This window comes from Columba livia, unplaced genomic scaffold (assembly GCF_036013475.1).
Source record: "Columba livia isolate bColLiv1 breed racing homer unplaced genomic scaffold, bColLiv1.pat.W.v2 Scaffold_132, whole genome shotgun sequence".
In the NCBI taxonomy this organism is placed as follows: domain Eukaryota; kingdom Metazoa; phylum Chordata; class Aves; order Columbiformes; family Columbidae; genus Columba; species Columba livia.
In genome coordinates this window covers 952,294-966,968 of record NW_027043028.1, presented here as the reverse complement: position 1 = coordinate 966,968, position 14,675 = coordinate 952,294, and the positions used below count along the sequence as shown (strand labels likewise).

Below are 14,675 nucleotides of genomic sequence, written 5' to 3'. Positions count from 1 at the left end.
GGGCTCTTGGACACTTGGTACCAGGTTTCTTGTGGCAGGTCAGAGCTGGGCTGGTGCCACAGCTGGGGTGGTTCAGCCCAGATGTGAGGCAATGTCCTCAGCCAGGGACCTGACTGGGGAGCTGGAGCTGTCAGTGCTGCAGACAGAGCTGTGACACGGATGGAATGAACTGCCAGGCAGGGTGGCAGGAGTGAGTTCATCTGGTCTCAAGGACAGCAGCCTCCAAGCACAGCAACAGTCCAGGTCAAAGCTCAGTCCAGACCTGTAAGGCAATTCAGGGGCCCCATAATGAGCTGTTACTACTGCAGGAACAGTTAAAGGAGAAACAAAGACACTGTGTGGACACTAATGAATATAATAAGAGGTGAGAATCCCTATGTCCTCTTGTTCTCCCTCTTCACCAGCAAGGTCTCTGAGATCTCTGTGACTGGAGGCAGAACAACCAGCAGTGGATGTGGATCAAGTCAGGGGTCACTGGAACTAACACAATCCTCTCCAGTCTATGGGACAGCAGGGGCAGCATCCCAGGAGCTGGGACAGCAGGACGATGTCACAGTGAGGCCACTCTCCATCATCTGTGAAAGCTCATGGAGACTGGGGGGACTCCCTGACCACTGGAGCTCTCACACAGTGTGTGCACTTTTCAAAATGGCCAGTGGGTGAGCAGGGGAACTAAGGGCTGTGCCCCAGAGCGTGTCCACTGGGACCCCATTGCTGGGTGTCTGGACGAGAAGGTGACGGGGTTTGCCCAGGGCAGGTTGTGCCTGTCCATCCTCTTTGCTTTCTGTGAGGAAAGGAAAGGGTTGTGGATGTGGGCAGAGCAGTAGTGGTCTGTTACCTGGAAGTCAGCAAGGCATTCAGCATCATCCCCCACAACATTCTTGTGCCCAAGGTAGGATATTATGGTCTGTGTCAGTGTGCAAGTAGATGAGTAAAAATCAATCTGGATGGTTGGGCTTGGAAAGGTGCTGTATAAAGGGAGAAACGTTCCAGTCCTGAGGACAGTCCAGCACTGGAAGCTGTTTCCCAGGAGTGCGCACCCACTCTGTCCCAGAAAGTGACCAAGATGTGTTTGGATAAAGCCCTGAGCAATCTGGTCTGACCCTGCTGTGAGCAGGAGGTTGGTCAAGACACCTCCCGAGGTCCCTTTGAGCCTGAATGGCACTGTCCTTCCTTCCCCTTCATGTTTTCAATTTAGGGACAGCTCTCAGGTTTTCCCTGAGCACAGGAACAATTCACATGTGTAGGGCTGCTTTGCAAGTGCCCCCAAACTGTCCTGACCACAACTTTTGCATTCCTTTTCATTTGCCCCAATCCAGGGTCTAATGCCCTTGCAGAAAGAACATCCCCCCTTGTTAATCTGTTCGTAGCAGGTTGTTCAAGAGCTGTCAGCCTCCATGTACAGAGTCTGCACAGCAGCCAGGCAGCAAAGCCACCGTTACAGAAATGGAGATGAGACACTTGACCAGCTCCTTGAACCCAGATATCAGCGTGACATGTCTGCTGAGATTCCCGGGAACACCTGAACTGTAAGAGCAGAGCATGTGAGTCCTGGTTGGGTATCCTGGCTTGTCTCCTGACCCATGTGGTGCTTCAGGCTGTGAAGAGAATCAAAACCAGCCATTGCACTGGGGTAGTTCCATTTTACACGTGTCACACGGGGCAGATGAAGGGAGCTCAGAACTCCAGACTCTGCTGCACTGTTGGGACTGCAGAGACTGGAAATGCAAGTGACAGTGTGTGTCAGGGCACACACATAAAGATTCTGGCCTCCTTTGGGCCTTTGCACTGACCTGGGATCTGTTCATTGGCCTTCTTTGTCTCAAAAGTAAACTGTTCTCCTATGGAACCCCCACAACACACCACATAAGAAATTATTAAAAAGTAGAAAAATAATGAAAGAAGCACAATTTTGGGGTAATTCTGTCCAAGAGGTGTACTCTTTAAATGATTAGAACAAAAAAGAAGTGAGAGAAAAAGCATTGTTCTAAGAAATTCTTTCAATACACTACTGCTGAGGTGTAGTAGATGCTTGGAAAAGCAAGAATGACTGTTAGGACTGAAATTAAAGAGATTTAAATCATGACTGTTCGGACTGAAATTAAAGAGATTTAGGTCATCATGATCATCAGTGAGAATAAGGAGTTCCCTGTTACTGTTATCAGTGACAGTACCACTGTTCACAAACATCCTTCAGAGCATCTCCATTGTTCCTGGGCTCCAAAGCTCATCCTGCTCAGAGTTTGACAGGATTGCTGCAAACCCCTGTGACCCAAATCTCTACAACTGTCTCTGCTCAACAGCCTTTTACCCCAGGAAGGGGAAAACTGCCAATGCAGACACCAACCCAGTGCCCAACCTGCCTGGAGAGCCAGGACAGTTGTGCCACACAACAGCCGCCTCTGAGGGAACCTGGAGGTGATGGAACTGAAATGGTTTCAACCAAAAACAGAGAATCAGAGAATGATTTATGCTGGAAAAGACCCTTACGAACATGGAGTCCAACCGTAAATCAAACACTGTCAAGATCACCACTAAACCATGTCCCAAAGTGCCACATCTGCACATCTTTTAAACACCTCCCGCAACGGAAGCTCCAATCCTGAGCTGGCAGGACACCACTGGCTGCAGTTGGACATAAGATACTGGTCATGGCTGTGAGTTCAGCCCTCGCTGGCAGAATGTCTCACACCCTCACTGAGGAGGGCAGGGGGCTGGGAGATGGGAGCACGTTTCAGTTTCCAGATCCCAGCACAGAGCCCAAACCATCCTGCCCTTGGACTCTGGATCCCATTTCCTGAGATGCAAAGCTGGTGGGACTTCTGTGGATAATCATGTTAAAGGCATGAATAATCCTTCAAGTGTTTGTGTAATTTGTCTAGGAATGTCAGTTTTATATGCTTATATTTAAATATCTGTAAAATAATACTCTGTATCTGTGGTAGGCTTTCTGGCAATGAGAATTAAATAGGTATTTGCACTATAAGGCTCCATACCTCATCCACAAGCACACATCTGTGTGGTTCAGATGAAGGGTGGTCTGGCAAACGTCACCCTTTGTGTCCCCAGGTGATGGACACTGCTCATGTGCCTCTGCAGAGAGTGGCAGGAGCTGGATCCCCTTCTCGGGACAGACTCCTTCCAGGAGAGACACAGACACAGGGGGAACTCATCAGGGCTTTACGGCATTTCACTGGGCATCAGTTTGACATATTGGGTGCTGTCCTGTGACTGCCCTTTCTGCACAAATGATCATACAAACACAACCATTTAGTAGGACATGGTCATAAAGGGGCTGTTATGGACAAGAAAGCTCATCATGAACTCTGGAGAGAGCGAGGAAGTTCATAATAAGCACCAGGAAGAACCAAGAAGCTCGAGGCCTCTTCTGAAGAGCGGGAGGCCTGAGCAGCCGTGATTGGCCATTGTAGGTGTGGGAGAGGGTCAGGGCATGTAGGGAGAAGCAATGAGATGGCTGATGGCTTCAGTGAACCCTTCCAGCCATGTCTGAGCCCAGAAATGGAAAGCAGTTGATGTCTGCAGGTGGAGGAGGAACAGGAGGAAGATCTTCCTGGGAATATGGAAGGAAGAAAGGCCTCTCTTGGGCTAATCCTGTATGGCAGTGCCATTTGCATGCTGTGGGCATGGCTGTGCCTGGGAGATGGGGAACGGCTGCTGCTGGGGTGGCTGTGCTCAGTCATGGCCCATGAGCTGACCCTGCTCTGCTCCTCTCTTACACTGCCCACACTTGGATGGTCCTCAGCAATCATCCATGAGCCTGGTGGATCCATGAACCTCCTGGAGTGATGGGTATGGATCCAAATAGAGGATTCAAGCAAGTGTGGGATTGGGACATTGAGGTAACTGGTGACCATTGCCAGGTGTATGAAAGAAGCTGGATGAGTTGTGATTTGCTCACAGGCATTTCCAGCTCCACAGAAATCCAGAGCCTTGCAGTTAAAGGAACAGCACTTGACATAAACACCACCCCCAAAACACAAAACACTCACACTGACCACAGGAAAAGCCTTGAAAAACATTGGAGAAAGATCTACCAGGTCCCAGGGGTCAGGGCTCAGCCATCTGGTGATGAACAAGCATCAAGTGCTGACATGGCATCAGAGCCACCTCCACATGGCCCTCACCACCTGGAACCAGTGTCTCCAAGTCTTTCCTTCAGCAGCCTCCAGGGACAGGGACCTGCACTGGTTGTTTCCTTCACAGCTGTGTCAGTGATGGCTCTTCATGGGGTCCAAACACCCTCAGAAACTTGGGGTTTGCTTCTGCTTTTCACTTCATCAGAGGTTGTTCATTCTTTCAGTATCTGCAGTTCAGGATCATGGCAGCAGAGAGCTCACTAACATCTAAAATGCTCTTACAAGCAAAGGCTCTGTGCAGCATTTTCCTAGAGGCTTCAAGTCTGGTGTGGATGATTAGGGAGATTTCAGGAACATCCAAACAGAGAGCATTTGCATAATAAATAGCAATAAAGCCAAATTTCTTCTATTCCCTTCCCTGCTCGCCCTTCCCTCCATTTCCAGAACAGGTGGTAACAGCAGATTCCAGTTCATATCCGTATGGAGCGTCTCCTGATAAAGACTGAATATGCCATAAAAGTGGGTGCCTAAATCACCATGTGAATCAGGAGATAGTCCAGGACACCTTAAGAGGAGTCAGACACCTCTGGACCAAGAGGTGGGTGTCCCTGGCAGTCTCAGGTGCCACAGCACAGACATACTTGTGTTCAGGGAGCCGGTAAAGTGACCCATCTCCTGTTCTGTAATGCTACCTCTCTGAGAAGACAACAGGAGATTGACTGATGTCAGAGCCGATTTCAGCTGCTCCAAGATGGACCCACTCCTTGCCAATTCTGAGCCACTCAGTGATGCTGGCAGCACCTCTGGGATATTGTATTTGAGAAAGGGTAAAAAACGCTGCACAACAGCAGGTGGGAGAGAGGAGGGAGGAGATGGGAGAGAAAAGCTCTGCAGACACCAAGGTCATATCCCATATGACCAAAGCAGGTCCCTCAGCAGGACAAAGCTTGCTCTCCTGAAATCCTGCTCTTGGCCTTGTTCTCATCTCCCAGGAGCCTCAGCTCCACTTTCCATCCCTGACTGTTCCATCCTGACCAACTCTTTCTGGTTTGTAAGTGTGAAGTCCCACAGGGCACCTCACCCCACTGACTCCTCAGTCACCCATGTCAGGAAGATGTTGTCAATGAGATCCAAAATCTTCCTTGTCCCCAGGCAGGAACCTGGGAGGTGTGGGACCATAGTCCTGCCCTTGGCCTTGCACAGCCCCACATCACACTGTCCCAGGAAGGGCCCTGGGCAACGTGGGAGGGACAGGATCTGACTCCCCAGGGTTGGGGGTCAGGGCTTTGCCCTTTGATTAATGAAACACATTCAGGTTTACTCAGCATCAGAGACACCTTTACTTTGCTTTTCCTGACATGTCATCACTGCCTCCAGTTTTCTGCTCTAACGGGCCCTGGGGACATTTGCTCAGTAGTGTCCTTCAGTGGGACCCATTAACATTACAAGAAAGTTTGGAGTTTGATTCTGACTTTGACTTCTTGGGAGGTTTCATCAAATTCCCCTAAGGGTCTGATGTCCATGGACTCAGCACCAAACCCACCAGAGGGGTCATTAAAGCGCCTGGGGCTGCTCCTGTGCTGCTGAGCTGGGCTGGGCTCCTGGGACACAGGGAGCTCATGGCAGCGGCAGCGCTGCAGAGAGACAGCTCTGCCCAGGAGCAGCTCCTCTGCACACGCAGCAGGGCTGAGGGCTCTGCCTGCAGCACCAAGGGCACAGGAGCCAGGCACAGAGAGGGAAACGCAGCCTGGGGTGGGAGGATGCTGAGAGTTCACTGGAAATGAAATCCTCTCAGATATGAAGCCTGTGGCTGCAGGGCATTGCATCTGCAAATCTTGGTAGGATCTCAGAAAGCTGTCACATTGCAGAGCCTGCGAGAGATGTAAGTACAGCTCTCAGAGGTTCTCTGATCAGAGGAGAGGATGTGCTGCAGAGCAGGGATTGCCTTCTGCACTGTCAGAGTGACAAGACGTGAATGCTGCGTTCTCCCCAGGGTGGCTGTGGGGTGTAAATGTCAATGTGCAGGCAGGAGTGCCCAGGGCTGTCCTGCAGAGCAGGGTCCCTGCACCCCAGGGCTGTGCCGGGCAGGGACTCTGCCGCCTGCCAGGGTCAGCGCTCAGCCTGCCCGGGAGAGCCCGGCAACACTAAGGGGAGAAGATGTGGTGGAGGAGCAAACCCTATTGGGTGAGAAAGGTGCCTCTGCTGTGGAGAGGGTGCTGTGTGGGTCAGGGTTGCTCACACATCCAGATCACCCCCAGCATTTTTCCAAGTGGATGCCTCAAGGAGAAGATCAATGCAAGGATTGCCAGGCAGATAAGGAGCTTTCCTGAGCCTGTCTTTTCAGTTTCCTCTCCCAAGGGGTGGGGGGTGCAGGAAAGGATAAAATGAAAACGAGCTCTCATGTTTAAACAAGTCACTGAGACTCCTGAACCGCAGCTCTGAGTGATCAGTACATCTGCCAGAAGGCTCATGACATCCCTTACCCACCCCTCTGCCTGTGCACAGCACCTGCATCACCTTGGCTGGACCCGTCAGCCTTAGTCTGACCTGTCCTGTTTTCCAGCCTGCAAACAGGAAGATGCCCCCAGGCAGTGCCCTGTGAACAGGCAGGATCTGTAGGGCCAGGGGGAGGGCACAGAGGGTGGGATGGTCTGTGAGCACTGACAGGGAAGAGACATGGACAGGGAAACACCTCCCAGGGGAGAATCTCCAGGCAGCAGGGAAATGATCAGAAATGAGAGGAAACCAAACCCGGAATGGTTATGGGAGGGAGAACAGAGAAAAGTCCCTGTGATCCCCTGCAGTGCAGATCCCTCCTGTGAGCAGCCCCCTGGCCTCCTGTCCCACCCAGCAAAGCCTCTGCCCTCAGGGCCGGGGGCTCCAAGGCATGAAGCAGCTCCTGTGCAGCCAGAGCTCCAGTTCCTCTGCAGAGCACAGGGGCTGAGAGCAGCTGCCCGGCAGTGTTGGTGTCTGGGAGGTGCTGCACAGCTGGGGAAGGGTGACGCTGTCTGAGTGCCCGGCTGCCTCTGCCCTGGCCTCTCTCACACCCACCCTCACCGCATTTTCCTTCTCGCTCCCCTGCTCTGGGTCACTGCTGTTGGGATCTTGTTCTTGCTGTCAGGCTCTCTGGGGATGGCAGTTTCAGCTGCAGAGTCACAGCCTGATCTTGTGGGTCCTTTCCTGCAGGTGTGTCCATGTGCACACGTGTCCCAGCTTTGCTCTGACCTGTGGGCTGTGGGCAATGCAGTCTGTGGGGCTGGGGAATGAGCTGTGTGTGTCCTGGGCTAAACGTTGGGTGCTGAGACCTTAGGAAAGGATGAGACCTGTCATGGTCTGAGGTGGATCCCTCTGCTCTCAGCAGTGCCTGGTGGTTTTTCAGGGTAACATGGGAGTGTGATCAGCCCCCATCTCAGAAAGGTGCCAGCCCAGGGCAGCTGGAGCAAGACAGAGGGACAGAGCAGCTGCCCTCACTCTGCACTGACCCACAGGCATCCTCTGGTCTCGCAGGACTCGCTCTGTTCTCCCTGAGTGCAGCAGAAATGCTGAGGGTTTCTGACACCCAACAACACTCCCCAGGGTGGGAGGGCAGAAGCAGCTGTAGAAACACCAAACCTCTCAAAGTCAGTTTCTCAGGCCTGGGGGTACAGATGCTGACAGTCCCTTCTGCACCAGGAGCGGTTCCAGCTGACAAAGCTGAACCCCAGGATTGGCCCCTGCCCACCCGATCACACAGGGTCAGGCTGAGTCCTCAGGAGCCCCTGGGCAGAGACCCTGCTCTTCATTGCACACTCATCAAGCACCGACGAGGGCTCCAGCCAGGACGTTCTCCTGGAAAAAGAAAAGTGTCTCTTTGTGGGAGGGTCTGTTGGAAATGGGTTTGATTATTCCCAGAGAAGTCTCATCTAAACCTTCACTATCTTTTCCTCCTATGACAGGTCCTCACGCCCACAGGCAGCAAATGTCCAACAGCAGCTCCATCACCCAGTTCCTCCTCCTGCCGTTCACAGACACACGGGAGCTGCAGCTCTTGCACTTCTGGCTCTTCCTGGGCATCTACCTGGCTGCCCTCCTGGGAAACGGCCTCATCATCACCACCATAGCCTGGGACCAGCACCTCCACACCCCCATGTACTTCTTCCTGCTCAACCTCGCCCTCCTCGACCTGGGCTCCATCTCCACCATTGTCCCCAAATCCATGACGAACTCCCTCTGGGATACTAGGGCCATCTCATACTCAGGATGTACGACACAGCTCTTTTCATTTGCATTCTTGATAGTAGCAGAGTATTGTCTCCTCACCGTCATGTCCTACGACCGCTACGTTGCCATCTGCAAACCCCTGCACTACGGGACCCTCCTGGGCAGCAGAGCTTGTGTCCACATGGCAGCAGCTGCCTGGGCCACTGGGTTTCTCACTGCTCTGCTGCACACGGCCAATACATTTTCACTGCCCCTGTGCAAGGGCAATGCCCTGGGCCAGTTCTTCTGTGAAATCCCCCAGATCCTCAAGCTCTCCTGCTCACACTCCCACCTCAGGGAACTTGGGCTCCTTGTGGTCAGTGCCTGTTTATTTTTTACGTGTTTCATTTTCATTGTGGTGTCCTATGTGCAGATCTTGAGGGCCGTGCTGAGGATCCCCTCTGAGCAGGGACGGCACAAAGCCTTTTCCACCTGCCTCCCTCACCTGGCCGTGGTCTCCCTGTTTGTCAGCACTGGTTCATTTGCCTACCTGAAGCCCCCATCCATCTGTTCTCCTTCCCTGGACCTGGTGGTGTCAGTTCTGTACTCGGTGGTGCCTCCAGCAGTGAACCCCCTCATCTACAGCATGAGGAACCAGGAGCTCAAGGATGCCCTGTGCAAACTCATATCCCTCTGTTTTCTGAAGCAATAAACTGGCCATCTTCTTCTATACAGGAGTTTTAATGTAGCTAATTACAAGCCCAGCCTGTCAACTGGATTTTCTGTTGTTGTTGGTTGTTTTCTTATTGTGATAATGTTGTCAACCCCTTTCTAATTCACTGCTGGCTTTTCTTTTATAACTGTTGGCTGCTTAACTGAGCAGCACTGCTCTCCTTGTCTCTAAAAAGAATAAAGGGCTCTTTAGTGACTTGTTTTTCACTATATCCTTCCTGCAAGGTCTTATGGAACTGCAGGGACAATTCTTGTGTCCATGGGAGGAGGGAAAAGAGTCCAGCGTGGCAGCCCTGCCAGGGAGCAGCAGCGCTTGTTCTTCCAGAGCTGTTCTGGTTCCACTCCCACACTCTCCTTCTCATCCCTGGTGTTGGTGCAAGGCCTGAGTGCTCTGGCAGCTTGGTCACCATCCTGCTGTGTGTCAGTGCTGTGGGCGCAGGCAGGGACAGGCAATGGGCACTGCTGTGACAGAGCTGGCCTCAGTAACAGTACTTGCACAAGGAAAAGTGATCTTTTTTGGGTGGTGCATGATGGTTTATATCTTCTTGCAATGTTTCTCTCAAGCTTATTCCTACAAAAGTCACCCACTTATAAAACGCCATTGTGTATCTGAACAGTGTGTGTGTGCAGGGCTGGCACACAGCAGTGTCCTCTCACAGCCAGGCTCCTGCCAGAGACCTGCAGGACCAGCAGAGCAGGGGCTGGGCTGTGCCCATGTTCACTGGAAACACTTCAGAAGCTGCCCCAGGGCATCGTCATGGACTGGCCCCTCACAACCACCATTTCCAGCACTGGGCTCTCTCCCCAGCACACCAAGGTTGTTCTTCCCTCCATGGAATTACAGTGAATGAGCAGGTCAGCAGTCCATGTTTGCATTGTACATATGAGATGCGAGCATGCACATCATGTGCGTGAGATGGCATGAACCTGAGTGAGCAGAAACGCCATCAGCTATTCCTGGGGGTTGCATGAAGGCCTGTCTCGAGGTCACTTCACATTGGGAGTAACAGCCCACGGGAAACCACCCACTGGGATCTTCTTCCTTGAACTGAGGTCCCCGTGTCCATTTCTCATGATGTGGAGCTGAGGTGCCTCCAATCCCTTTGGGGTAGCAACAGGAAGCCAGAGGTACAATGTGACTCCTGTCTCTGTAAGTAAAAGGGACAGACTGTCTCTGAACATCCCTGGGTGCATAAGGAGTCCACGAGGCCAGCTCTGATGGAACCCTGGCATTTCTGTGTGTGACTCCAGGAACAACCCCAGTGGCCCAGTGAGATTCATCTCAGCTGCTGGGACGGCTCATTGCAAGTGCTCCTGTCTGCTACGTCACCCTTGCCCGTGATTCTGGATTGTGCTTTCAAAAGTGACAGCAAAATCAGAGAAATTCTGAGGTCCTTGGGGAAGGAAGATCTTCAAGAAGGGCCTGAAGGAGGATTTGAAGAATTACGGGCTGATCATCCTACCTCTGTCCCTGGGAAGGGTTAAGTCCATGTCTTCCTGCACCAATCTCCAGGCACCTGAAGGACAAGGAAGGGATTGCTGAACCCAAATGAGTGGAAAACCCAGTGAGTCACAAGAAATGCTCTGAACCCATTCCAGAGCTTTAGACCCTCAGGAAAGAGCTCAGTGACAGTGCAGCCCAGCCAGTTGCATCTGTGTCCCTCACTGAGCAGCACAACCAGTGTGCAGTCACCCCATGGTCCTGCAGCCAACCTGCTCTGCAGAGCATCAGTGCCAGGCTGGGGCCCTGTGGGGAGCACAGGATGGGGCCAGGAGCACCAGAGCAGATCAGAGGAGGGATGGGGGAGATCAGACAGGAGCTGACCTGGGCTGGAAATTGCCTTGGAGAGAAAAATGCTGTTGTTCAGCTGCCCCAAGATAACACCCAGAGTTAAGGGTGCAGGGCCAGAAGTCCTTGCTGTCCTGGTGCTTCACCAGGCCTGGGAAGTAGCTGGAGAAGGATTGGTGTCCCCCACGTGCCATCTCTTAGTGCATTTTCCCTCCTAAAGGGTGGCATGGAAAGCAAGTCTGGGACCCTGTGTCCGGACTTGCACTGCAGAAAGTATTCACCCAGAAGCCACACCATTTTGCTCTGGTACTTCAGTCCTGGTGCTCATCACATGTCCTTGAGACAAACTTATGCACCCCTCTTGTCAACCTTACCCCAAAAGTCACCCCTAGACAAGGTTCCTGAGCTGGGGCTGAGCTGGAGAACTGAGGTCCAGCTGTGACCAGAGGAAGGACAAGGCCTGTCCTGGGTCCTTTAAAGGGCTGGCAGCCTCTGTGATCTCCACCAGAAAAGGCAGCGTGCAGGAAACTATAGACGATCCCCATGCCCATTGGAGGCCCTTAGGAAGAGTTCCTCTCTCCAAATATCCAACCCAGCTTGTTACTGCATGAACAACCAGGAGAAACTGCCCCTGGACCCTCATGCCAGACCCCATCTCCTCCACTCATACAGGCAGTGCTCTCCCCCTTGTCACTGAGGTGGTTCCAGGGGACGCAAAATGGGAAGAGATGTTGGGTAGGGATATGGTGTCCTTCAGTGCTCCTCATGGTGCGTCCTGCTGGGCTTTGTGCCACTGGTCACAACCCTCTGAGCCTGGATGTTCAGCCAGTTCTCAGTGGTGCTAAACAGGAACATGCCCATGAGCACATTGGGCTGCACTGGGAGGAGCGTGGCCACCCGGACAAGGGCAGTTATTGCCCATCGTGACTCAGCACTGCTGTGGTCACATCTGGAGCCCTGTGTCCCAGTGTGAGGTTCCCCATTCTGGAGGAACGGGAGGAGCTGCCGTGTGGCCAGAGAAAGTCTGGGTCATGTGTGGAGATGTTGAGAGACCCAAACTTCTTTAGCCTGGTGAAGGGGAGCCTGAGGAAACGTGCTGGTTTTAATGAAATTGAGTTAATTTTCTTCATCCATTTTGAACCTCTCTCCTTCACAGCCAGTACAGTATTTTGTTTAGATTTACTATGAGAATAATGAGATAACGCTGTTTCTTCCCTGGAATAGAGTTAATTTTGTCTTTTAGCAGCTTTACAGTGTTTGCCATTTGCTATGAAAGGAATGTCAGAACTCACTGATATCTTGGCTGTTGTCAGGGAAACCAAGGACTCCTTCGGCCATCCAGCTGTGGATGCAGATTGGCAGGAGGGGACACAGACAGGACAGCACCTGGATTGACATGCATGCTGATCAATGAAATATTCCCTATGATTAGCGCCATGCTCAGTCTAAAGCTGGAGCCGGCTTTTAGGGTTTGTTACATTCGTTACTTTGGGTTTTCCAGCTGGTTTGGTCAGTTCCATTCAGAAGTTTCATTCTGTCAGGAGTTTGATGTCCGTTCGGCCTTTTGCCGTTCTGCCATTTTGCCGTTGGCCTTTGGGCCTTTCTGCCTGTTGCCCTTTTGCTCTCTCTTGCTGGGATGGGCTGTTCAGGACCAAGGTGCTCCCTTCTGCAGGACTGGCTGCTCCGTGTGACTGGAGTTACATGGGGCATTGCACTGAGTATATTTTCTTAATTTAATTTATCTATTGATATTTAATTAACCTGGACTATTGTCAGTGAAACCAAGGACTTCTTTGGAGTCCAGCTGCAGGATCAAATTGTCAGGAGAGGGCACAGACAGGACAGCACCTTTATTCCCTACCATTAGTGTCATGCTCAGTATAAAGCTGGAGATGCCTTTTCCAGCCAGTTAGTTTTGGTTTTCTGGCTACACTGGTTAGCTCTGTTCAGAAGTTCCATTGTATCGGGAGTTCAATGTTAGTTCAGTTTTACGATGTTTTGCTGTTTTTCAGTTGGCCTTTGGGTCTCCCTTTGGGTCTGCCTTTGGCACTTGCACTTTCTCTTGCTGGGAGCAGCTGTTCAGGACCAGGGTGATCTCTTCTTTTGGGCTGTCTGTTCAGCACAACTGGAGTTATATGTGACATTGCACTGAGTATCATATATTTTATCATATATTTGTGTATTTTAGTATAAGCATATTAGTAGTAGTAGCATATTATTTTTATTATATTTATTGTCTTATTATTTTTTTCTAAAAACCCACAAGTTTCTCCCTTCCCTTTCAATTCTCTCCCTCATCGCACTTGGGGACTGGGAGCAGGATGTGAGTAAGTCTCAAGGTCTTAGTTGGTGGTTATGGTAAAACCATGACAAGAAAGAGCAGTAGTAGCTTCAGAAATCTTGAAAATCACTTTCCAAGAGCATGGCACTTTTTTTTTTTTTTTTTTTTTTGGGTAGTGGGAAACAGCATGAGAAAGGAAAACCATCAGAAACTGCAGCTCTGGAGGTCCAGAGTGGAGCTCAGGATAAAGAAATGTCATTCTGAGCACAGTGCTGTGGTCATTCAGAGGGACTCTGGATCAGCCATGACTTTGTGTTTCCAGGAACAGCTGGTGAGGATGGAGAGACAGCAGCACAGGTGGGGACACAGTGGGCTGAGAACAAGGTGGGGAAGCACATGGGGTGTCTGCAGCCTGTGGGGGAACAGCCACAGGCCTGGGACAGTGCAGGATGGACTGTGGTGAACATCACCAAGGGCACTGGCAAGGCTGGATGTCCCTGAAAGAGCCAAGGTCTTTGTCCCCTTGGCTATGGCTGATGTCCCTGCCAGTGAGGCCTAAGAGGAGACACATGGTTGTCATGGCCATGGCACCCCATTGCCTCCTTGCATCCCCAGGGAGTGTCACACCGTTGTCCTGCACTGGGCATCGCACTCCCCACAGCCCCAGGAAGAACCTGACCCACACGTGAGGGACAGGATCTCCCTTCCCAGGGGCAGGGGCTCAAGGCTTGGCCATTGTCCTTCATCAGACAAACCAAGGGCTTTCTCAGCATCAGAGCTGCTGCACTTTGCCTTTGCCTGATGCAATCACTGCCTCCAATTATCTGCTCTAACGAGTCCCTGGGGAGGCTTTGTCAGTAACAGCCCTCAGTGGGGCCATTAATGCTTCAAGGTACTTTGGAGTTTGTTCTGACTTGGACTTCTTGAGCAGATTCTTCAGTCTGTCCTTGGTATCTGAGGTTCATGGACCAAATACGCCACGGGGCTCATTAAAACACAGAAAGACATAACGAGTGATGTTTCTTTCTGTAATTTCATTCAAATCTTCCAGACTTGTAGAACTAACTGGAGAGGTTTCAATGGGACACTTGCTGATGAAGATTTCAAAGAAGATTTCATAAAGGAGGGTTTTTTCTTTCCAGGGTGTTTTCTGTCATTTTTCAGTGTATAGAAGAAGTGACAGCAGCATTCTACACTGGACATTGATCCCGAGGGTCTCCTGAAGACATCTGGACAGGCAGGAGAACAGTCCTTGAGGCTGGACACTGTATGGACAACCTGGCTCCTCACCCCCACCCCCAGTCTGCCGGTTCCCTCATTGGCCACCACAGATTGCATCACTTTTCCTACATCAGTTCAATAAACAGCAAAACACTTTCCTCAGCTGTGTGTGTAAGCTGGATCTGGTGAGGTCCAGCATCCACAAGGGACACCCACACAAGAACTGGTTTAGACAGAGAGACAGGAGAGGATAGAAATAAACACAATGAACGTGTTGACTGCCATGTTAATTAGAGCTCTGAAGAACGGGGCAAGTTTGTAACTCCCTGAAGCTCAAAGCAGAAACCAGACAGCTGAGAGGCCACTGAATGACCAA

At 51.4% G+C, this 14,675-nt stretch overlaps 1 protein-coding gene across 1 annotated transcript; it reads left to right on the top strand.

Annotated features, from left to right (window-relative positions):
- Positions 1-8,436: 8,436 nt before the first annotated feature.
- LOC135577651 (olfactory receptor 14J1-like) lies at positions 8,437-9,020 on the top strand (the record flags this gene model as incomplete). The annotated part of the gene is made up of 2 exons (XM_065047783.1): positions 8,437-8,898; positions 9,012-9,020. Coding segments are annotated over 2 exons (471 nt in total), but the record flags the coding sequence as incomplete, so codon positions are not given.
- Between the last annotated feature and the right edge of the window lie 5,655 nt (positions 9,021-14,675).